At 47.8% G+C, this 25,439-nt stretch overlaps 1 protein-coding gene across 3 annotated transcripts in view; it reads right to left on the bottom strand.

Annotated features, from left to right (window-relative positions):
• The window catches only part of LOC132894244 (uncharacterized), a 37,724-nt gene that overhangs the window by 2,132 nt on the left and 10,153 nt on the right, over positions 1–25,439 (bottom strand). For all 3 annotated transcript variants that reach the window (XM_060933818.1, XM_060933820.1, XM_060933819.1), the window contains 2 exons: positions 21,759–21,847; positions 21,312–21,439 (listed from right to left, as the gene is read on the bottom strand). In XM_060933818.1, coding sequence (XP_060789801.1) covers positions 21,312–21,439; positions 21,759–21,847 — 217 coding nt within the window. The remainder of the gene's footprint in view (positions 1–21,311; positions 21,440–21,758; positions 21,848–25,439) is intronic.

Raw genomic sequence — 25,439 nt, 5'->3', positions numbered from 1 at the left:
GGAGCCAGATTCGTGGCGTTACCTGCGGAAGCGCCAGCAGGCTGCGCGAGCTTTGCACGGTTTCAGTGCACAGCCTGTGTAGACCAAGCGCTCCCATTTCTCTCTCATTGTCCGGTCTTTTGGGAAACGATGAGTACTAATCCCATCAAGATTGGTGTTGCTACACCCTCCTATGATACATCTGTTCACCATTTTAATAATTACGCGATAACGTTGAAGAAATTTGCAGAAAAGGTTGTTTTCTCATAAACAAACCAGCGCTGACGTAGGATTCAGAGGGAGGCGTCCCGCACGCGACATCACGAAAATCAATGTTTGCCGGGAAATCCAAATGCCAAGTTTTTTCAGAGGCGGACCAATTCACCTCAGATGGCTTGAGTTCAACTGAATTCTTCTGAGATTGCGCAAGGTAAAAAAAATTGCACAAATGAAAAATGACAGATATTTGACCAAAGTTTAAAATAAAATAGGGGAATTACATTGAGCTTGCTCCTGAATTTACCCGTGATCCGCACTTTAATGCTGTTCTTAAAAGCAGTAAAAGATGCTACGAAGTTTGCTGTGAAACTATTCAAAAAGGTGGAATTATGATTTATTTCATCGCGTTCAAAACAAAGTAGCTTACGTAATTCAGCATAGATAAATGACAAGTCTGCGCTGCACGTTACATTTGCATGTTGCTTCTGAAGTTTGAAATAATTTTTTAATATACAGTTTAAATGTTTATTTATACTACAATTATCCACCTCAGGCTCAGTGAATAATAACCTCAACCCCATCTCGATTATTATCCACTGAGCCTGTGGTGAATAATTGTTAATTATCCCTAATTCATACAATTGTAACTAATGATTGTTGGGCTTCAAGAAGCATTACTTAAGCTTATTAAAAAAAGTCAAAAGGGATTTAAATTTCAGAACTGGATTTTAAATAAAAGAGGAAAGGATTATGGCTGGACCTAATAGGTTTATTTATTAATATTAGCCATGTTTAATAGGCCTACAGCTCGTGGAGAATCAAAGCTAGGCAAATCCCCTTAGATCACAGATTACTTTAAACAAACAAACAAAACAAACCCACACCAAATACGAACCTGCTGACCCCCCCAACTGATCTAATACAGATAACAAATCTAATACTACCAGGAACATCATGCACTGTAATATTTATTCTATTCATTTCCTTGCTCCTGTAACTTGCTTTTTTTATAAATAACCTTTTAACTACAGGTCACTACAGATGCAGGCCGACACACCGGGGAAGCTTTACTATCTCGGCCAAAGTTCTGTTCATGTTACACCAACTTACAGACTTACTGAATGTGAACTTCAGTATCCCAGCGTAACCAGTCCCCGATAGCATAACGTGTCCCGTCAAACTAATAATAAAATACTGACGACTTGCGTTTATATTTGGACACAATATAATAAATGTTTAGATGGGTCAACTGAATTTCAGCAAATTCTGGCCGTATTTGAAACTCACTGCCATCCACACGCGCGCGTCATTTTTAATGTAGTGAAGAAAATGGCGTACCGAGTTCTCGATAGCTACAAACATGACGCCACAGCTGAGGAGATTTTCTGAGAAATGGGATTTCCCACATATTAGAGTTTTCTGTTCTGTGTTACTACGACATATCTATCTACCGACACAGAGACAAAAAGTACCACTCAGGTTCCTTTTAATACTGAATGTGCTTGACATGTATTATTATTAATAATAAAAATAAGTCCTAAATTAATTACAATTTACTGCATAATAAAATTAATTATTCTAAATACTCCAATTATTAGAAAAATATTTCCATAAAAATTAATATTTCAATAACACCAGGCAATATTTATTTATAACTATCAAACAAAAACAAGATCAAAATAATTCAAAAGTATATAAAAAAAGCCAATGTGTATTAAAGAGAATGAGATGTGAGATATTAGTGAGAGCACTGAGGAATAATCTGTTATCGAACTCTATCAGGATCGATTCATGTGTGATGTGAATTATGTGACCTCTAATAATTAAATAAAATTTACCAGCTTAAGGTCAGTTCGTATTGTGAAATACTATGACCGAGGTCTTGAAAGTACTGACTGAGGCCCTCTGGGCCAAGGTCACGGTATTTCACCATACGGACTGACCTTAAGCTGGTAAATAATATTTTTTTCTTTTCCAAATTCTAACAGAAAACGAGAGCGCCTGAAAGGGAAAATTGAGCCGAGGCGAACTGCCATTTTGAATCCTCATTCACGGCTGTAATGCAAATTGCTTCCACCTCGGTATACAAGTGCACTTCCATGGCAGGAAAAAAACAAAAACAAACAAACCCCCCCCCCCCCCCCCCCCCTACATTTTGCCACCTATGTAGTCCCCTATTTATACAAAATTGTCTCATTCAGAATTCAGCCATGTTTTTGCTCGGCGTTAGCAAGTTACAGGTTTTTAGCTTTCTCCTGAAATCTTTTTTTTAATTTCATCTTCCTCAGGCTGACACATAGACACAGACAACCATTCACACTCACATTCACACCTACGGTCAATTTAGAGTCACCAGTTAACCTAACCTGCATGTCTTTGGACTGTGGGGGAAACCGGAGCACCCGGAGGAAACCCACGTGGACACGGGGAGAACATGCAAACTCCACACAGAAAGGCCCTCGCCGGCCCCGGGGCTCGAACTCAGGACCTTCTTGCTGTGAGGCGACAGCGCTAACCACTACACCACCGTGCCGCCCATGTTTGCGACTGTAAAGTGCAAATAAAAAGAGTTTTTGGAACTCAGTTCTGGCCTGCCGTACTTCTGTGCTCCACCCACCCGCTCTGACCTCTACAGTGGTGCCGAAACCCAGGAGCCGAGCACAGAGGAGAAGAGCCCCATGGAGTCCTCCCCCTTCGCATCCCTGATCCACGCCCTCACCACAGCCCAACAGAGCCAGCACCAGGCACTGCTCGCCCTCCGAAAGGAGCAAAAACAACGATTCGAGGCCCTGGTGCTGGCGCAACAGGAAGATCAACAGGCGTTCCGGCACCTCCTCGTGTCAGCGGGGTCCACAATCTCCATCGCTGCGGGCCCACTCCACCTCACCCTAATGAAGATGGGCCCGCACGACGACCCCCAGGCCTTCCTCACGCTATTTGAACAAGCAGCAGAGGCCTCGGGGTGGCTGGTGGAACAGTGCGCGGCGCGCCTCCTCCCCCTGTTAACAGGTGAGGCGCAGCTGGCTGCGCTACAGCTCCCTGCCGACAGCCGGCTGGTCTACGCGGACCTGCGCCGGGCCGTCCTCCAGCGTGTGGGGCGCACCCCCGAACATAGTCAGCGCTTCCACACTCTGCGCCTAGAGGAGGTCGGCCGCCCGTTCGCGTTTGGCCAACAACTCCGGGACGCCTGCAGGCAGTGGCTGAGGGCTGACAACTGCGAAGCCGAGGGAGTCGTTGACCTGGTGGCACTGGAGCAGTTCATCGCGCAACTTCCCAAAGAAACGGCAGAGTGGGTCCAATGCCATCGCCCGGCGTCGCTGGATCAGGCCATTGAGTTGGCGGAGGATCATTTGGCAGCTGTTCCCGCGGCAGGATCACAGATCCCCTCTTCGCTTCTCCCCCCCCCCCCCCTCCCCTTCTGTGTCTTGTCCTCGCCCCGTTCCCCCACTGCGGAGGTGGGGGCCGGCTCCCTCACAGCCGGTCCGCCGCACCCACGGCGTCCTCCCGTTTCCGTGTCTGTCTCCCCCCCCTCAGGTGAGTGAGCCCCAGAGTACCGGTGCAGAGAGAAAGCCTGGGCCGGTTTGCTGGCGCTGCGGGGAGCCGGGGCACCTCCAGCATCAATGCTCGGCAAAGGAGGTGGGCGCGGTGGTCCGGATCCCCGACGCGCCAGGAGCCGCCCTCGATCAGGCCAGAGCGTATCGTATACCAGTGAGTATCCAAGGGGATACATATCAGGCGTTGGTGGACTCTGGCTGTAATCAGACCTCAATTCACCAAAGCCTGGTGCAAGACGAGGCATTGGGGGGAGCACAGGGGGTGAAGGTGTTGTGTGTGTGCACGGGGATGTTCACAGCTACCCTTTAGTGTCGGTCCACACTTTTTTCAGAGGGGAAAAATTTAGAGTAAAGGCAGCGGTTAATCCTCGCCTCACCCACTCGATAATTTTGGGGACTGATTGGCCAGGATTCGGGGAGTTAATGAGTCATTTAGTAAAGAGTGGGTCCTGCCGTAGTTCAGCAGGGGAAGGTCCCGGTGTCACTTTGGCGGGAGCAGCTGTCACAGAGCCGTCTACGTCATCTCCGCGTCAGAGTGAGGAGCCGCTGGCTCCTCCTCCCTCTCTCGGGGAATCCCTCGCGGATTTTCCGTTACAGCAATCGCGAGACGAGACTCTGCGGCATGCGTTTGACCAAGTGAGAGTAATCAATGGTCAAACGCTCCAGCCAAACGCCACCCCATCCTTCCCCTATTTTTCTATTATGAAGGATAGATTATACCGAGTGACGCAGGACACTCAGACTAAAGAACAAGTCACGCAGCTCTTGATTCCAAAAAGCCGCCGGGAATTGGTATTCCAGGCGGCTCACTTTAATCCCATGGCTGGACACTTGGGGCAGGATAAAACACTAGCCTGAATAATGGCCCGGTTCTATTGGCCAGGGATTCACGGCGATGTCCGTAGGTGATGTACGGCGTGCCGCGAATGCCAGTTAGTAAATCCAGCGGCCATTCCAAAAGCGCCTTTGCGCCCACTCCCGTTAATCGAGACCCCGTTCGAAAGAATTGGGATGGATCTTGTCGGGCCATTAGATCAGTCAACACGAGGGTACCGCTTTATATTAGTTCTAGTGGACTATGCAACGCAATACCCGGAAGCAGTGCCTCTTTGCAATATCTCAGCACGCAGTATTGCGGAAGCGCTCTTCCACGTTATCTCCCGAGTTGGAATCCAGAAAGAGATTCTGACTGATCAAGGCACCTCGTTTATGTCACGAACACTGAACGAACTTTATGGGTTGTTGGGTATTAAGCTGATCCGCACCAGCGTTTATCACCCACAAATGGACGGTTTAGTCGAACTCGGGCTGTGCGATATGGGAAAAAATGAATATCCCGATACATTTTCTCCATTTCACGATATACATCTCGATATATTTAAATCCCCATGAAATCTAACTTTTACTCTTTACTGTTTTCACTAAAATCCCTGCAGATTAAATAACATTCTTGGTTAACTTTACAGGTGGTTTTCAACAACACATTTTAAATTTTCATGTTAGTGATTAATCACAATTGAGTTGAAATAAGACTATTTTTATTCAACAAAGATGTACCACAAACTGCAAAAACAATCTTGAAAATTGCAACAAAGGGGCAATACAATACAGAGCTGCAAAGTGCAAACTCAACACTGAGAAAGACATTTAGCCTAAATAAGAAAAGTGCTCATTCATTAAGTTATTTTAAAAAATAGATCTCCAAGCTATTAACCTGACTACTGAGAACCACTGAAACATTCACAACAGAGCGAGAGATTGAGGGAGAGAAGAGAGATCTGCAAAACATTTCTCTCAATTTCTCTCTTTGCACACTTTTGAACTGAATGTTTTCTGGCTCTGCCTCTCAGATGTGTATAATTCTGATATTGCCTCCTCTGTAAAATGTCTGCGACCAGGCAACTCATGTTTGGGATCGAGTGTGTTTAGTAATTTTTGGAAGCCTGGTTTTTCCACTATACTAACTGGGATCATGTCTTTGGCAATGACGTTAGTGATTGCATCCGTTATAGCTCTCCATCTCTGACTCATTTTCTCATATAGGGTGGCTTTGGAGAACGAGGTCGCTATGATCATTTGTTTAGCTTGTGTGTGTGTGTGTGTGTGTGTGTGTGTGTGTGGGGGGGGGGGGGGGGGGGGGGGGGGGTTTAGCTCGTGGGCAAGTAGTTCGGAGTTTAAGAGACTCTTCATACTGTACCGGGTGAGTTTCAGGTGATTGAACTGTAGGACTCCCTATGTGTGGGTGGAGCACAAAGGACGGCAGGACAGAGATCAGGTTTATCACTTGGCTTTATTGCCACACTTTTCAGTCTAACAATAATCACTCTAGCACAGACACACACACACAACCGGCGTCTGGTTCAGGGATGAGCTCCTTCTGCTCTCGCTCTCCCTCCTCATATAGGGCACGGTCACTGGGAAGACACACAAACAGGTTAATTGCTCTCAGGTGTAGTGATTCTGCCACTTACCTTCCCTGACTCCGCCCTCCTGTCACAGACCGGCGCTTGACCACGCCCCCGCTGCCACATACCCCCACCGCCCGACTCAGGCCGGGTGGCCGTCCGGCCTGCAGCTGACTCCCCCCCCTTGACGGGAGAGGGAGTCCGCCACGACCATCTGCGCCCCCGACCTGTGGACCACCTTGAAATTAAAGGGTTGGAGCGCCAGATACCAACGGGTGATCCGCGCGTTGGCATCTTTCATGCGGTGGAGCCACTGGAGGGGCGCGTGGTCCGAACAGAGGGTGAAAGGGCGTCCCAGCAGGTCGTACCGGAGGGCGAGAACCGCCCACTTGATGGCCAAACACTCTTTCTCTATCGTGCTGTAGCGCCCCTCACGCACTGACAGCTTCCTGCTGATGTACAGGACCGGGCGGTCCTCCCCCTCCCCCTCCTGGGACAAAACCGCCCCCATCCCTCTGTCCGACGCATCGGTCTGCAACATAAAAGGGAGAGAAAAGTCAGGGGAGTGTAGAAGTGGCCCCCCACACAGTGCAGCCTTTACCTCTGAGAAAGCCCGCTGGCATTGCTCCGTCCACTGGACCGGATCTGGTGCCCCCTTTTTAGTGAGATCAGTCAGCGGGCTGGTGACGTCCAAATAATTAGGTATAAACCTACGATAATAGCCAGCCAGCCTCAGGAACTGTCTCACCCCCTTTTTGGTCTTGGGCCTCGGGCAGGCCGCAATTGCTGCCGTCTTATTAATTTGGGGACGCACCTGCCCGTTGCCCAAGTGGAAGCCCAGATACCGTACTTCCACCCGCACACTTCTTTGGGTTGGCTGTGAGCCCCGCTCGCCTCAGCGACCTAAGGATGGCCCTCAGATGTTCGAGGTGCCGCTGCCAGTCATTACTATAGATGATGTCATCTAAATACGCAGCTGCATAAGTGGCGTGAGGGCGGAGGACTCTGTCCATCAGCCGCTGAAATGTAGCGGGCGCCCCAAACAGCCCAAACGGAAGGGTGACGAATTGGCGTAAACCAAACGGTGTGGAAAAGGCCGTTTTTTCTTGGGATAGTGGAGTCAAGGGGATCTGCCAATATCCCTTCGTCAAATCCAGCGTCGAATAAAAGTGAGCAGTGCCGAGTCAGTCGAGCAACTCCTCAACACGAGGCATTGGGTATGCATCGAATTTAGACACCGCGTTGACTTTTCTATAGTCCACACAGAACCGGACCGACCCGTCGGCCTTGGGTACCAAGACCACCGGGCTGCTCCAGTCACTGTGGGACTCCTCGATGATGCCCATTTCGAGCATGGTCTGAAGTTCTTCCCGAACCACCTTTTTTTTTTTGTGTTCGGGTAGCCTGTAAGGGCGGCTACGCACTACCACCCCCGGGGGCGTCTCTATGTGGTGCTCTATGAGGTTAGTGCGACCGGGCAGGGGCGAGAACACATCCGAAAACTCGGTCTGCAACCGGGCGACCTCCGTGAGTTGGGTCGGGGAGAGGTGGTCTCCATAGGGGACCGGAGAGGTACGTGATGCCAATGTCCCTTTTTGAACCTCCGGCCCCAGCTCTGCCTTCTCCGGAACCACCGACACCAAGGGGACCTCCTCGTTCCAGAGTTTAAGCAGATTGAGGTGGTAAATCTGTAGCGCCCCACCCGTCTGTTCGCCTCACCTCATAGTCGACGTCCCCGACTCGCCGTGTGACCTCAAAGGGTCCTTGCCACTTGGCGATCAATTTGGAGCTCGACGTGGGCAACAGTACGAGTACTTTATCTCCCAGTGTGAACTCTCTAAGGCGCGTACCCTTGTTGTACAGGCGGGCTTGCCGTTCCTGGGCCTGCCGCAAATTCTCCTGAGTTAGGGGGGCGAGTGTGTGGAGTTTTGCGCGCAGGTCCATAACGTACTGAATTTCGTTCTTACTTTGTGAAGGTCCCTCCTCCCAATTTTCCCGCAGCACGTCCAGGATGCCGCGTGGCTTATGCCCATATAATAATGAGAACGGGGAGAACCCCGTGGAGGCTTGGGGGACCTCTCGCACTGAGAACAGCAAGGGTTCGAGCCACTTATCCCAATTACGTGCGTCCTCACTTACGAATTTCTTAATATTTTTGAGGGTGCGGTTGAACCGTTCCACTAAACCGTCCGTTTGTGGGTGATATATGCTGGTGCGGATTGGCTTAATCCCCAGTAACCCATACAGTTCGCGCAGTGTTCGTGATATAAACGTAGTGCCTTGATCAGTCACAATCTCTTTCGGGATTCCAACTCGGGAGATGACGCGGAAGAGTGCCTCTGCAATACTGCGTGCTGAGATATTGCGCAGAGGCACTGCTTCCGGGTATCGCGTTGCATAGTCCACCAGAACTAGTATAAAGTGGTACCCTCGTGCTGACCGATCTAATGGCCCGACGAGATCCATCCCAATTCTCTCACAGGGTCTCGATTAACGGTAGAGGGCGCAAAGGCGCTTTTGGAATGGCCGCTGGATTTACTAACTGGCATTCGCGGCATGCCGTACACCACCTACGGACATCGCCGCGAATCCCCGGCCAATAGAATCGGGCCATTATTCGGGCTAGCGTTTTATCCTTCCCTAAGTGTCCAGCCATGGGATTAAAGTGAGCCGCCTGGAATACCAATTCCCGGCCGGCGGCTCTTTGGAATCAAAAGCTGCGTGACTCGCTCTTTAGTTTGAGTGTCCTGCGTCACTCGGTATAATCTATCCTTCATAATCGCGAAGTAGGGGAAGGACGGGGTGGCGTTCGGCGGGAGCGTTTGACCATCGATTACTCTCACTTGGTCAAACGCATGCCGCAGTCTCGTCTTGCGACTGCTCTAATGGGAAATCCGCGAGGGATTCCCCAATAGAGAGAGGAGGAGCCAGCAGCTCCTCACTCTGACGCGGAGATGATGTAGACGGCTCTGTGACAGCTGCTCCCGCCAAAGCGACACCGGGACCTCCCCCTGTCAACTGGCAGGACTCACTCTCTACTAGGCGCGTCATTAAACCCCGAAATCCCGGCCAATCAGTCCCCAAAATTAAAGAGTGGGTAAGGCGAGGATTAACCGCCGCCTTCACTATACATTTTTCCCCTCTCAAAATAATGTGGACCGACACCAAAGGGTAGCGGTGAACATCCCCATGCATGCACGCACGCACACGCACACACACACACACACACACCACCTTCACCCCTTGTGCTCCCCCCAATGCCTCGTTTTGAACCAGGCTTTGGCGAATTGAGGTCTGATTACAACCAGAATCCACCAACGCCTGATATGTAGCCCCTTGGATACTCACCGGTATGTGATACGCTCCGGCCCGATCGAGGGCGGCCTCTGGCGCATCGGGGATCCGAACCACCGCGCCCACTTCCATTGCTGTGCACTGCTGTTGAAGGTGGCCCGGTTCCCCGCAGCGCCAGCAAACCGGCCCGGGCTTTCCCTCTGCACCGGTGATCTGGGGCTCACTCACCTGAGGTGGGGGAGAGACAGACACGGAAGGGAGAAACGGGAGGGCACCGCGGGTGCGGCGGGCCGGCTGGGGTGGTGCCGGCCCCCACCTCCGCGGTGGGGGAATGGGGCGAGGACAGGACACAGGAGGAGGGAGGGAGAGCGAGAGGGAGAGAGAGAGAGAGAGGAGAGAAGAGATGTCATCTGCTGTCCTGCCGCCGGGACAACCGCCAGATGATCCTCCGCCAGCTCGACTGCCTGATCCAGCGACGCCAGGCGGTGGCACTGGACCCACTCCGCGGTTCCTGCTGGTAAGCAGGCAATGAACTGTTCTAGTACCACCTGGTCGACGATTCCCTCGGCGTCGCGATCGTCGGCCCTCAGCCACCGCCAGCAGGCGTCCCGGAGCTGCTGGCCAAACGCGAACGGCCGGCCGACTTCCTCCAATTGCAGCGCGCGGAAGCGCTGGCGCTGTTGTTCCGGTGTGCGCCCCACGCGCTGGAGGACGGCACGGCGGAGGCCCGCGTAGGCCAGCCGGCAGTCGGCGGGGAGCTGTAGCGCGGCCAGTTGTGCCTCTCCCGTGAGCAGGGGGAGGAGGCACGCCGCGCGCTGCTCCATCGGCTGCCCCGAGGCTTCGGCGACCTGTTCAAACAACGTGAGGAACGCCTCGGGGTCGTCCTGCGGGCCCATCTTGGTGACAGTGAGGGGAGACGGGCCCGCAGCCGGAGCGCTGGTGGGCCCCGCCGACGCGAGGAGATGCCGGAACGCCTTGCGATCTTCCTGCTGGGCCAGCACCAGGGCTTCGAAGCGCCGCTCTTGTTCCTTTCGGAGTGTGACGAGCGCCTGGTGCTGGCTTTGCTGAGCCGTGGCGAGGGCGTGGACCAGGTCGGCGAACGGGGAGGATTCCATGGGGCTGCTGGGTTGGTGCTCCACTTTCCCGGGTTTTGGCACCACTGTAGGACTCCCTATGTGGGTGGAGCACAGAGGACGGCAGGACAGAGATCAGGTTTATCACTTGGCTTTATTGCCACACTTTTCAGTCTAACAGTAATCACTCTAGCACAGACACACACACAACCGGCGTTTGGTTCAGGGATGAGCTCCTTCCGCTCTCGCTCTCCCTCCTCATATAGGGCGCGGTCACTGGGAAGACACACAAACACAGGTTAATTGCTCTCAGGTGTAGTGATTCTGCCACTTACCTTCCCTGACTCCGCCCTCCTGTCACAGACCGGCGCTTGACCACGCCCCCGCTGCCACAGGAACATATTTGTAGTGCTGCTGCCTTTCGTGATGACAGGTTTTTTTTTTTTTGCACACTTTACAAACTGGCATTTGCTGTTCCACGTCCTCCTCGCGATATCCAAAAAAATGCCAGTTGACTGACCCCTTACTAGTTCTTTTAGGAAGTAATTTGTCGCAGAAATTGACAGAGCTTACACGGTCGCCTATGCAACACCAGCGATTGCACGAACTGAGTCAGCGCTGTAAACTGAAACAAGGAAATCTTCCCACCGGCAGTGTTGCCAGATACTGCTAACGTTTTCCAGCTCAAAATATGTTCAAAACCCGCCAAAATGCACTTAAAACCACCCAATCTGGCAACACAACCGAAACTAGAAAATCTTCCCGGAAGTTCCTTTCAGCACCGAGATGTCGCCCGGGATTGGTTGGCGAGTGCGTGACGTTATTGTTTTCTTTACCCTTAGGCAGCCTCTCACGTTACTGCCTGAGGGACAGGGAGAAAGCCACCGGAAAAGGTTTTAAACAAATACGAAACAAACGCAAGTCGGAAGATGACCATAAAATACTCGATAGTTACGATATAATAATTTTATGTATCACACACAGAATTTTCGCGATATATCGAGTATATTCGATATATCGCACAGCCCTAAGTCGAACGATTCAATTGCACCTTCAAAAACATAATGAGAAAATTCATAAGCGAGGACGCATGTAATTGGGATAAATGGCTCGCACCCTTGTTGTTTTCAGTGCGAGAGGTCCCACAAGCCTCCAAGGGGTTCTCCCTGTTTGAATTGTTATACGGGCGTAAGCCGCGCGGCATTTCAGGCTACGTTTACATTAGACCGTATCTGTCTCGTTTTCTTCGCGGATGCACTGTCCATTTACATTAAACCACCTGGAAAAGCCGGGAAACGGGAATCCGCCAGCGTCCACGTATTCAATATAGATCGTATCTGGTCCGGTGCTGTGTAAACATTGAGATACGCGAATACGCTGTGCTGAGCTCTAGCTGGCGTCCTCATTGGACAACGTCACTGTGACATCCACCTTCCTGATTCGCTGGCGTTGGTCATGTGACGCAACTGCTGAAAAACGGCGCGGACTTCCGCCTTGTATCACCTTTCATTAAAGAGTATAAAAGTATGAAAATACTGCAAATACTGATGCAAATACTGCCCATTGTGTAGTTATGATTGTCTTTAGGCTTGCCATCCTTCCACTTGCAAGTAGTAAGTGATATGCGCTGGGATCACACACACAGCGGCTCAGTCCCGAATCACTGCGTGTGCACTTCACTCGCGCGCTGTGTGAGCTGCGCAGGGCCAGAGTGCGCACCCTCCAGAGGGCACTCGCTGTTCAGGGCGGAGTGATTTGGAGCGCAGGATGCCTGCGGAGCCGAGCGTATCCGTGTATTGGTGTTGCTGTGTGCACGGCTAACGGTTTTAGTGTAAACGCGAATCGTTTTAAGAACGTTAATCTGATGATCCGCTGATTCGACGTAATGTAAACGTAGCCTTAGACGTGCTGTGAGAAAACTGTGAGGAGGGACCTTCACCAAGTAAAAATGAAATTCAATACGTTATGGACCTGCGCGCAAAACTCCACACACTCATACACCTAACCCAGGAGAATTTGCAGCAGGCCCAAGAATGGCAAACCCGCCTGTATAACAAGGGTACGCGCCTTAGGGAGTTCGCACTGCGAGATAAAGTACTCGTACTGTTGCCCACATCGAGCTCCAAATTGGTCGCCAAGTGGCAAGGACCCTTTGAGGTCACACGGCGAGTCGGGGACGTCGACTACGAGGTGAGACGAACGGACAGGGGTGGGGCGCTACAGATTTACCACCTCAATCTGCTCAAACTCTGGAACGAGGAGGTCCCCATGGCATTGGTGTCGGTGGTTCCGGAGAAGGCGGAGCTGGGGCCGGAGGTTCAAAAGGGAGCACTGGCATCGCGTACCTCTCCGGTCCCCTGTGGAGACCACCTCTCCCCGACCTAACTCGCGGAGGTTGCCCAGTTGCAGACCGAATTTTTGGACGCGTTCTCGCCCCTGCCTGGCCGCACCAACCTCATAGAGCACCACATTGAGACGCCCCCGGAGGTGGTAGTGCGTAGCCGCCCTTACAGGCTACCCGAACACAAGAAAAAAGTGGTTCAGGAAGAACTTGAGGCCATGCTCGAAATGGGCATCGTCGAGGAGTCCCACAGCAACTGGAGCAGCCCGGTGGTCTTGGTACCCAAGGCCGACGGGTCGGTCCGGGTCTGTGTAGACTATAGAAAAAAAGTCAACGCGGTGTCTAAATTCGACGCGTACCCAATGCCTCGTATTGAGGAGTTGCTCGATAGACTAGGCACGGCTTGCTTTTACTCGCCACTGGATTTGACGAAGGGTTATTGGTAGATCCCCTTGACTCCATTATCCCGAGAAAAAACGGCCTTTTCCACACCATTCAGCTTACACCAGTTTGTCACGCTTCCTTTTGGGCTGTTTGGGGCGCCCGCTACATTTCAGCAGCTGATGGATAGGGTCCTCCGCCCCCACGCCACCTATGCGGCCACGTACCTGGATGACATCATTATTTATAGTAATGACTGGCCGCTGCACCTACAACACCTGAGGGCTGTCCTTAGATCGCTGAGGCGGGCGGGTCTCACAGCCAACCCAAAGAAGTGTGCGATTGGGCGGGTGGAAGTACGGTATCTGGGCTTCCACTTGGGCAATGGGCAGGTGCATCCCCAAATTAACAAGATGGCAGCGATTGCGGCCTGCCCGAGGCCCAAGACCAAAAGGGGGGGGGGGGGGGGGGGGACAGTTCCTGGGGCTGGCCGGCTATTATCGTAGGTTTTTACCTAATTATTCAGACGTCACCAGCCCACTGACTGATCTCACTAAAAAGGGGGCACCAGATCCGGTCCAGTGGACGGAGCAATGCCAGCGGGCTTTTTCTGAGGTAATGGCTGCACTGTGTGGGGGGCCACTATTACACTCCCCTGACTTTTCTCTCCCTTTTATATTGCAGACGGACGCGTCGGACAGAGGGCTGGGGGCTGTTTTGTCCCAGGAGGTGGAGGGGGAGGATCGCCCAGTGCTGTACACAAGTCGTAAGCTGTCAGTGCATGAGGGGCGCTACAGCACCATAGAGGAGTGCCTGGCCATCAAGTAGGCGGTCCTCGCCCTCCGTTACTACCTGCTGGGACGCCCTTTCACCCTCTGTTCGGACCATGCGGCCCTCCAGTGGCTCCACCGCATGAAGGATGCCAACGCACGGATCACCCGTTGGTATCTGGCACTCCAACCCTTTAACTTTAAGTTGGTCCACAGGCTGGGGGCGCAGATGGTCGTAGCGGACTTCCTCTCCCCTTGGGGGGGGGGGGGGGGAGTCGGCTGCAGGCCGGACAGCTGCCCGGCCTGAGTCGGGCGGTGGGGGTATGTGGCAGTGGGGGCGTGGTCAAGCGTCGGTCTGTGACCGGAGGGCGGAGTCAGGGAAGGTAAGTGGCAGAATCACTACACCTGAGGTGAATTAACCTGTTTGTGTGTCTTCCCAGCAACCACGCCCTATATGGAGCACTTGCATGTGACGTCACAGCCGATCCAGATTGTGACAGACGCCATCTTGTCGGTCAAACGCCATATTTCCGCCTTCTACTTCTACCTTTTCTTCTGGAAAAACCTACTATATACAATTCTACTACAACGGCTGCGGCTACAAGCTCTCCCTACCTGTGCACGTTTTTTGTGTGTATTTTTGCGTGTTGTTCGTCTGTACCGGACTTCAATATCCACTACAACTGTATGGACTTACTGGACATTGGTTTCCAGCAGAAAATGACGGTTTGTAGCGATTTCCATCGCATGCACAACATTCCGGACGAGAAAAAAAACAAACAAACAAAAAAAAAAAAAACACATTCCGGACGAGATAGTGAGACCAGCGGGGTCTCCGTGGATTGTTACTGGAAGCAAAGCTAAGGAGGCGGCGCCGGGAGCGGAAGCGAGGCTGCAGAGCCGGCCTGTTGACTAAGCTCAGAAAACAGCCACTCAAACCTCCACTGCTAAGCCTCTATCTCTCCAACGCCAGGTAAACAAGACGGACGATTTGAAATTACAGCTGGAATTACCTTATTCTATTCTATAATCGGCTGGTCAGTGCAATACTCAATACTTAAGTGACTTACCCATCCAGTGATGATCATTTTCTTGTTTACAAGATGCCACATCTGAGTCGCTGACAAATCCTGAATTTCTGTAAAGATAACTGTCCAGAGATTTATAAGCACGCAGTGCTTCACCACTGAACAGCGAGGGAAAGTTAATGAGGTAATTATACACGTCCAGGTATTCCACTGGCAGTTCCATATCCACTGACACGGTCGTGAAAACTCCGTCTGGAAAGCCATAAGGGTCAATAATCTGTAGATCGTTTATTTTAGACATATACAGTGGTGCTTGAAAGTTTGTGAACCCTTTAGAATTTTCTATATTTCTGCAAAAATATGACCTTAAACATCATCAGATTTTCACACAAGTCCTAAAAGTAGATAAAGAGAACCCAGTTAAACAAATGAGACAAAAATATTATACTTGGTCATTTATTTATTGAGGAAAATGATCCAATATTACATATCTGTGAGTGGCAAAAGTATGTGAACCTTTGCTTTCAGTATCTGGTGTGACCCCCTTGTGCAGCAATAACTGCAACTAAACATTTCCAGTAACTGTTGATCAGTCCTGCACACCGGCTTGGAGGAATTTTAGCCCATTCCTCCGGACAGAACAGCTTCAACTCTGGGATGTTGGTGGGTTTCCTCACATGAATTGCTGGCTTCAGGTCCTTCCACAGCATTTCGATTGGATTAAGGTCAGGACTTTGACTTGGCCATTCCAAAACATTAACATTATTCTTCTTTCACCATTCTTTGGTAGAACGACTTGTGTGCTTAGGGTCGTTGTCTTCCTGCATGACCCACTTTCTCTTGAGATTCAGTTCATGGACAGATGTCCTGACGTTTTTCTTTAGAATTCGCTGGTATAATTCAGAATTCATTGTTCCATCAATGATGGCAAGCTGTCCTGGCCCAGATGCAGCAAAACAGGCCCAAACCATGATACTACCACCACCATGTTTCACAGATGGGATAAGGTTCTTATGCTGGAATGCAGTGTTTTCCTTTCTCCAAACATAACGCTTCTCATTTAAACCAAAAAGTTCTATTTTGGTCTCATCTATCCACAAAACATTTTTCCAATAGCCTTCTGGCTTGTCCACGTGATCTTAGCAAACTGCAGATGAGCAGCAATGTTCTTTTTGGAGAGCAGTGTCTTTCTCCTTGTAACCCTGCCATGCACACCATTGTTGTTCAGTGTTCTCCTGATGGTGGACCTAGGGTATTAGGCAGAAAAAGAAATTTACCAGTCAAAAATAATATTTTATATAATCCTGATAAGCGCCGCAGGTGCGAAGACGAGCGCCGCAGGCGCGAAGTCCCTCTAGGGGGGTCTGGGGGCATGCCCCCCCAGAAAATTTTTGAAATTTAGACTTCATTTCCTGCATTCTAGGACATTTTCAGGGTGAAATGGCGTGTAATTTTTGATCAGAAATATTGCATATTTTTACTTTGTATTTTTTTCAGTTTCACTCCTGAATGTATCAGATGTATGTATGGTGTTTGATTTGGTAACAAAAGTGAAAAGAAAATAAACAACAATGAATTGTATATAATCTTTTGATCTAGTTACAGTATTTAATAAAAAAAAAAAAAAACAACAGTATTCTATTTTACCATACCCCAATGAAACCCCCTTGTTAATCAATGTATCACACATACCTTTTCTGTCTTTTTGTGGAAAAACGAATCAGTTTTTGTCACATTCAATTTGGGGCGTTTGTTGGGATTCATCTTGATCCAGAAGAGTGAGTCAGCAAAAAAAAATGCGGTTCTCCCGCCAAGAAAGAGGAAACTACAACGCAGGGTGTTTGCAATTTTCGACCAATCAGAATTCGCGATTTATTCAGTCCGCATGTTACAAGATTCAGTGCGGGCCAAAATGGCGGAAACGATGAAATATTCTGATTTTTCATTTCAAGTTTTCAGTATTTTTCGTATTAAACTGTGTTTCTTACGATTTGTAAATGATGGCGGAACCACACACGGACTGGCCATCGGGAGTAGCGGGAGTTTTCCCAGTGGGCCGGTGGTTCAGTGTGGGCCAGCGGAGAAAAAAAAAAAAAAAAAAAAACAGTTGCGCGCTGGCCTTTAATATGATAAGCAATGTTAACGGTTTCTTTAACAAACTGTTAACATTGCTTATCATATTAAAGGCCAGCGCGCAACTGTTTTTTTTTTTTTTCTCCGCCGGCCCACGCTGAACCACCAGCCCACCGGGAAAACTCCCGCTACTCCCGATGGCCAGTCCGTGTGTGGGCGGAACATAACTGGATTTATCGGATGACATGTGGGAGTATTCATGTGCGAAAATTTTCGGCATTATCGTCCGTTTCAGTATCCGTCTGTGTGTACACTTGCCCGTTGAAATCGGCAATCGCCCGTCAAATTTACGGGTGGACGGGTCTCTGCCTAATACCTTAGGTGGACCCATGAACATTAGCCAATGTGAGAGAGGCCTTCAGTTGCTTAGAAGTTCCCCTGTGGTCCTTTGTGACCTCGCCGATTATTACACGCCTTTATCTTGGAGTGATCTTTGTTGGTCGACCACTCCTGGGGAGGGTAACTATGGTCTTGAATTTCCTCCATTTGTACACAGTCCGTCTGAATGTGGATTGGTGGAGTCCAAACTCTTTAGAGATGGTTTTGTAAACTTTTCCAGCCTGATGAGCATCAACAACGCTTTTTCTGAGGTCCTCAGAAATCTCCTTTGTTGGTGCCATGATACACTTCCACAAACATGTGTTGTGAAGATCAGACTTTGATAGATCCCTGTTCTTTAAATAAAACAGGGTGCCCACTCACACCTGATTGTTGTCTCATTGATTGAAAACACCTGACTCTAATTTCACCTTCAAATTAACTGCTAATCCTAGAGGTTCACATACTTTTGCCACTCACAGATATGTAATATTGGATCATTTTCCTCAATAAATAAATGACCAAGTATAATATTTTTGTCTCATTTGTTTAACTGGGTTTTCTTTATCTACTTTTAGGACTTGTGTGAAAATCGGATGATGTTTTAGGTCCTATTTATGCAGAAATATAGAAAATTCTAAAGGGTTCACAAACTTTCAAGCACCACTGTATCTCGTTATCTGTTCATTAGAAAAATGAGCCGTGTAGTCCGTCGGTTGAAATTGATCCATTCTGTACACGAGTGCAGCAGTATTCAGCTGTGCTGTTGACCGACAAGATGGCGGCTGTGTACTTTCCGGTCACGTGACTGCAAGATCTCTATAAGGAGAGAGAGAGCAGAGGAAGTGCGCTCTCCCAAACCAGATGACTGATGTGCGCATATGCGCGTGTGGCTGGGAGAGTGTATGTTTGCGACTATAAAGTGCAAATAAAAAAAGAGTTTTTGGAACTCAGTTCTGGCCTGCCGTACTTCTGTGCTCCACCCACCCGCTCTGACCTCTACATCGATGTTGAAACGAAATGTGATACAACGAATCATGTAGCATGATACTGTTTTTTAATTAGTAGTAGTACTAACTATGATGGGCGGCACGGTGGTGTAGTGGTTAGCGCTGTCACCTCACAGCAAGAAGGTCCTGGGTTCGAGCCCCGGGGCCGGCGAGGGCCTTTCTGTGTGGAGTTTGCATGCTCTCCCCGTGTCCGCGTGGGTTTCCTCCGGGTGCTCCGGTTTCCCCCACAGTCCAAAGACATGCAGGTTAGGTTAACTGGTGACTCTAAATTGACCGTAGGTGTGAATGTGAGTGTGAATGGTTGTCTGTGTCTACGTGTCAGCCCTGTGATGACCTGGCGACTTGTCCAGGGTGTACCCCGCCTTTCGCCCGTAGTCAGCTGGGATAGGCTCCAGCTTGCCTGCGACCCTGTAGAAGGATAAAGTGGCTAGAGATAATGAGATGAGATGAGACTAACTATTATGTATAGATATTACTAGACCTACTACTAGTTTTAGTAATGGCAATGTAGAATGCCACGAGTCAGTGATTTAGGAAACATAAAAATTGAAAATGCACAAGCGTATCCTGTTTATTACAAAAATGTACATTATTTACACGTTATACTGAAACAGTTAACGTTACAGGGGTAGAAGCCACTTGCCTGCACGAAATGTTGGGCACACAATCGAGTGTTCGCTTGGTTCCCAGTCAACACGTTTAATGGCAGCAATCCACTTCTTCCTCCGCTCTTGATCAACGGGGAACCGGCAAAAAGATAAACCCTTCGTGCTTTTTCTGTTAGAGCACCCTACTGCCACACAACAAGCCATTCTGACTGAAAATGTTAATCACGCTCCAAAAATTTCCACGTGTGAAGTAAGCTGCGGCTTGATACCCAATATGGTGGATAAACAAACTTGACCTCTGACGTAGGTGCACATGGTCTATACGTGAAGGGTGTGGTAACATGGCGGCCAGATGGCTTCACTCGTCTCTACAGCGGGGAATGGGCAATGAGCCATCCAGATATTTTACACAGAGATCAGTGAATAGAACGCTATCGCGAGCACGGTTCTATGACGATACACAGTGGCTTGATCTAGATCTATAGCTATGGGATTTTTATAACAGAACAACCTTGAGCTAGAAAAAGTGCACAGAGGTCCCACACTATCCTGATATAAAATGTTCTCCGCACACACGGGAATGTTTTGTAGGCATCCAGTCTTCACGTTTAACTGCAGCTCACCACTGTTCTCGTCTTTCGGAGTTCACCGGGAAGCGGTGAAAAGTTAAACCAGGCTTCTCTCCACGCTTGTTATTACATCAAAAAAAGCACTACAGCTCCCTGTGATTATTCTTTTAGATGTCATCTCTACAAGTTTATCTGTAGATGTTTACTGAATTAAGCTCACAATCACTCTCACACACACTCGTGCCACTTGTTGTTAAACACAAAGCTGTCCGGCAACATGGCCACATAAACAAACCTGCAGTTCTTCTTCTTTAGGGTTTTCTGGCGGTTGGCAGACCAATTTAAAGGCGCATTACCGCCACCCATTGGGCTGGAGTGTGGAACAGGAGATATTGGAGGTGGGGAAAAAAAGCCTATATTCTTTTAGCCATTTCTGTTTCTTTTAAATACTTGATAAAGTGATATATCTGACTTAATGCTTTTCCTAGCAAACCAGGTAATGTAAAATGATGATGACTTACTTAATGATTGAAAAAGCTGATTTCTCTCATGTTCATACTACTTGCAGTGGAGTAGTGCATGTCCTACACTTTCTGGATGGCTACAGTGTGTACATTTCCCAGTGGGATGTTTACCCATTATGCTGAGAGAATAGTTAAACCCTGTATGTCCTATTCTTAAACGAGGGATGTTTTCCTCTCTCCGACTCCTGCCCTCTATCCTTCCAGTATCAACCTGTCTTTGAATACTGTACAAATGTTTTCCTGTTTCATCGTCATCCCAATAGACCCTTCTCGGCCTTAGACCAAAAAAATGTGAGAACTGGCCAGCTTGTATGGCAGAAGGAAGACAACATGGCTACTTCAACATGTAAACAAACACCTGTCAGCGAGAGACAAGCGATACTGTGCCTCAAATTGAGTGAAATTGATAAAACTTGTAAAGATTTAGGATTGAAACCATGGAAGCCAAAGAAAGCACAGCTGACTGAGGAAATCATTGAAGCTAGAAGAGTCGTTAATTCAGAAAACATGCATCTGGGAGCGGGCAGAGAAAACCAAACCTCATACTCATCCGAGAGATTACCGAAATACAACAAGATACAGAATTTGACCTTTACGTGTTACCAAAATACAGACATTTTAGGTTTTCCACTGGTCATGAAATCCAGTAATTTATAAATTAATTATCTGCAGCCAATCACAATAGAGTTAGAATGATACAGCTTGAAAAATTCAGGTATACGTGTTTATTACCTTCGCCAGTGGCAGAAGGTTATATTTTCCCCTGTCTGTTTTTCCTCCCCTGTGTTATCAGGTTTACACAAGAACTGCTGAAGTAATTTTAATTAAACTTTGTGGAAGGATAAGGCATGGGCCCAGAAAGAACCCACTAAATCTTGGGTCCAAATAAAAGGGCAGATCCAGGAATTTTTTTTTTTCACAATTTTCTTCCACATTTCGAGAAAGTGTTGCATGGATCTTGATGGGGAGGGAGGGAGGAGGAACCAGACTCATTCGGGGGGGGAGGGGGGGGGGGGGTGTTATACAACCCGAGTGTGTACAATTTGGTGATTGTTCAATATTGGCGATGGTATGTGATCTACCGAGTGACATTCTATTTCTATACCTGTATCCTGCTTTCCAGCTTCACTGGGACAGCGAACATCTGTGTGCTCTGCACAAGTGAAATTTATCTGCATCTCTTGATTGGTCTCTGATACGACACCGATGCCAGTGCTGTTGGTTTCCTCTTCCCTGAGGAAAAAGAAACACGTTAACACAGTGCTTGAACTCAGCCTACTGGTCCACTCAAATGAACGCAGTTCAACAGAAATCCAGTAAGACATTACCAAAGTGTTTCACTATAAATTTGAATAATTAAAATCACACGTTTTAAGAGCTGCTACTCTTGTAAAGTTCCCTTTCCATAATACAGGATGAAGTACAAGTTACACCAGAAATAGTAGCCTCATCCACCGATTCACCCATTTTGCTTTCACTTCATCGCCAAGGATAAAGTGGCACCATCTTAAGCATGGCATTCTAATATCTTTAATAGACCCAGAACACTTACGGACGCTGAAAGTAATCATGGAAATGCACTGAAGTCTGTAACCGTTTCTCCACATCGTCCCTCTGCAAGGTAGCTGCTGCTTCAAAAGTCTGTAACAAATCATCATGTCCATATTTCAATAAGTCCTGTGGATTTAACAGCTGTAGTACTGAACATCTGTAGCAGCTGAGCACATACTGTAACTTATGCCCCTTTTCCACCAAAGCAGTTCCAGGGCTGGTTCGGGGCCAGTGCTTAGTTTGGAACCGGGTTTTCTGTTTCCACTGACAAAGAACTGGCTCTGGGGCCAGAAAAACCAGTTCCAGGCTAGCACCAACTCTTTGCTGGGCCAGAGGAAAGAACCGCTTACGTCAGCGGGGGGGCGGAGCTGTTAAGACCAACAACAATAACAAGACCACGAAAGATCGCCATTTTTAAGCGGCGAGAAGCTGCAGTTGTACAAACGCGAAGTCATCCATTATTATTATTATTATTGTTGTTGCTGCTGCTTCTTCCGTGTTGTTTTTGCTTTGATATTCGCGCCAAGGTTTAAGCAAACGTAGCGACGTAACTGACATATACAGCGGCGTAATGACGTATACAGCAACGTAATGATGTGGCACCGCGAGCGATGGAAAAGCAAACTGGTTCTCAGCTGGCTCGCAAGTTGAACGAGTTGTGAACCAGCACTGGCTCCGAACCAGCCCTGGAACTGATTTGGTGGAAAAGGGGTATTAGTGACCACTGATGTGGCTGATTTTCTTGTTTCAGCATTTAAACTATTTCTGGTATTTCGTATGAATCCCGGTATGTATTTAAAACAGAATATTAACTTCATACATTTATCAAATACGAATGAAAACAAACCGATTAACAGCAAAGCTATAAACATAGACAAATATTATTTTATGTCAAAAATGCAAAATAAATGAGTCTAATGCCCTGTATGGGGTTGCCTTAAGATATAAATAGAAATGACAATCTTCAGCAGTCCACACTGTTGCCAAGTTTATTAAAACAGGCCTACTAGTTTGTTCCAACCAATAATAAGAGCATGAAGATAATACGATACTAGTATCTACAGCTTGTATGTCGTCCTAATATTAATACACTCTACACTACCTGGCTAATACCTCGTTACCTGTATACATGAAAAGAAATAACAGAGCTGAAGTGTAAGTAGATACACAGCTTCTGTGACACTTCAGTTTTAATTGAGAATCGGATTCGAGTTTGGCTTCAAGTTTTACATGAACTTCATCCTGATATTCCTTACTGTATGTTGTTATTGTTTTATTACGAGCTGGGCCTACTTCTCTTAAATCCCCTTCTCCACAGCTGAATTTCCACTAAAAAAAAAAATTCCAACTAACCTCTGTCCTCTGTTATAGACAACTTGTATAAATAATTCGCTCTGTACATCAGGCTTACATCACATTCGACTTATGAACGTCAAATAGCTAAACAAATTATGAATATTGCTAACAATATAAGAACCTGCTGGTTTTTCTAATACTTTCTGACCTTATCTGTGATGTTTTCTTGCTTTGAAGTCAAGATTTAGGGTTATAAATGCTCAAACACATACATAACTCATAAAGAAGACATCAAGCCGCTATCTTGAATGGAGAATGACGAGCGGGGACTAGGTGCTGGTCTAAAGCTTAAACTTTGATTTAAAGGAGAACTGAAATCATTTTAAACTTGCTTTATTTCTTAATTAACGTGTTATTCAATGACGTTTTTGGTTTTAGTAACCTTATATCGTGACTCGTATTGGCAACTAATTGCAATTAAATATACTTATCAGTCTATCCAGTTTTTAGCCATGTTGAATTTAGTTTGTTTGGTCCACGGCAGGAGTCACTTATCCGCGTGATCTTCACAAGACTTGTGCAAGACTTCGAAACAAAGTGTCAGCGCCACCATTTTGAAAACTCTTTTCCAAACGAAATACAAAAACGAGTTTAAATGACGATTACTGCCTACTTTTTTCAAACTTTCGTGATTGCTATCAAAACAAACAAAACTTCTGGCTTGATTACATCAGCATTCGAAAGAGGGCGCGCGCGTCTTTTGACAACCTTGGCAGATGTCGGTCATTTTGATTTCCGCTGTACATTTTACTTCCGTCCTACGATGTCTTGCACAGGTCTCAACAAATTCTCATTTACGGCCATTGCTTTGACATATGGACTGATATTACAGAGCATATTTCAAACACTCAGAACTTGCTATAGCAGCGACAAAATAGCGATCAAAAATACATTCCGATATTTAATGAAATGAGAAATAGAATTTTAATTAGAAAAAAAAATTTGCCTTCAGTTCTGCTTTGATACATGAAAAGATGCCATAATATTGGGTTTTTCTGGCGAAGATTACTTTTATTTGTGCTTTGTTTTTTTAATAGAAAAACATTTTATTGAGAGCGGCACGGTGGTGAAGTGGTTAGCGCTGTCGCCTCACAGCAAGAAGGTCCGGGTTCGAGCCCCGTGGCTGGCGAGGGCCTTTCTGTGTGGAGTTTGCATGTTCTCCCCATGTCCGCGTGGGTTTCCTCCGGGTGCTCCGGTTTCCCCCACAGTCCAAAGACATGCAGGTTAGGTTAACTGGTGACTCTAAATCGACCGTGGGTGTGAATGTGAGTGTGAATGGTTGTCTGTGTCTATGTGTCGGCCCTGTGATGACCTGGCGACTTGTCCAGGGTGTACCCTGCCTTTCGCCCGTAGTCAGCTGGGATAGGCTCCAGCTTGCCTGCGACCCTGTAGAACAGGATAAAGCGGCTACAGATGAGATGAGATTTTAAAACAAAGATTTTGCTCTTACTTCGCGCTCTTTATCTTCCTCTGACTGCTGTTTGACTTTATCATGACCTAATTTCAGTGTTGGAGCCCAGTCTGTATCGTCGTCGTTGAAAAGCCCGCTAGGACTCCCTGTTAAACGTCTCCTCGCATCGTTTTTTCATTAATTGTGCGGTGGTCTCTAGTATGAATGAATGCCCTGTGAGCCGGTTTTAGTGAAAAAAAAAAAAATGCTGTGGTTCTCCTGTTTCAGGCTGTTCTAGTTTGGTGGAGGAGTGGGTGGCGGGAGAACGACAGGATTTCAGCTCTTACTCATTAATATTCATGACATGTAAACGTGTTACCTCTGATTGGCTAACAGCACTGTGACGCTACCTCCAGTGGGTCAGAACAAGCCGATGTGGGTGTCTTTGTAAAAACTGTTCTGATTGGCTATTATGGTCTCGACATCGATGTTTTGACCAATAACAATGTAGATAACACGAATTTTACATCACATTCAACGAGATTTAAACGAGACTAAAGATGGCGACTTACAAATAATGTGTAAAGATCGTTGGAGTTAATAAAGTTTGAACAGCATGAAGGAACATACCCCAACCCCCCGAAATTAATAAAAAAAAATTAACGGATTTGGCATAATATAAAAAGGTCGTTTTTTATTCGGAAAAAGCGGAAATCCGCCGAAAAGCGGAAAACTCTCATCCCTGCCTAGCTTGTGGCCATGTCATGCATGCTAACGTGGAGAATATGAACATGCTATTTTGTAACAAAAACCTTCGAACAAAAAGTTCATGTTTTACTTACAGCTTGTGAGCTGGTGGTCGACAGATCCAGGTATTAAAAACAACCTCGAAGCAAAACCACTACTGAAGGCACCGAGGTTTGAAAACTCACTGTG

Source organism: Neoarius graeffei, chromosome 11 (assembly GCF_027579695.1).
Source record: "Neoarius graeffei isolate fNeoGra1 chromosome 11, fNeoGra1.pri, whole genome shotgun sequence".
Taxonomy (NCBI): domain Eukaryota; kingdom Metazoa; phylum Chordata; class Actinopteri; order Siluriformes; family Ariidae; genus Neoarius; species Neoarius graeffei.
The sequence above is the reverse complement of the archived record's forward strand: the minus strand, read 5'-3'. Positions and strand labels throughout refer to the sequence as shown.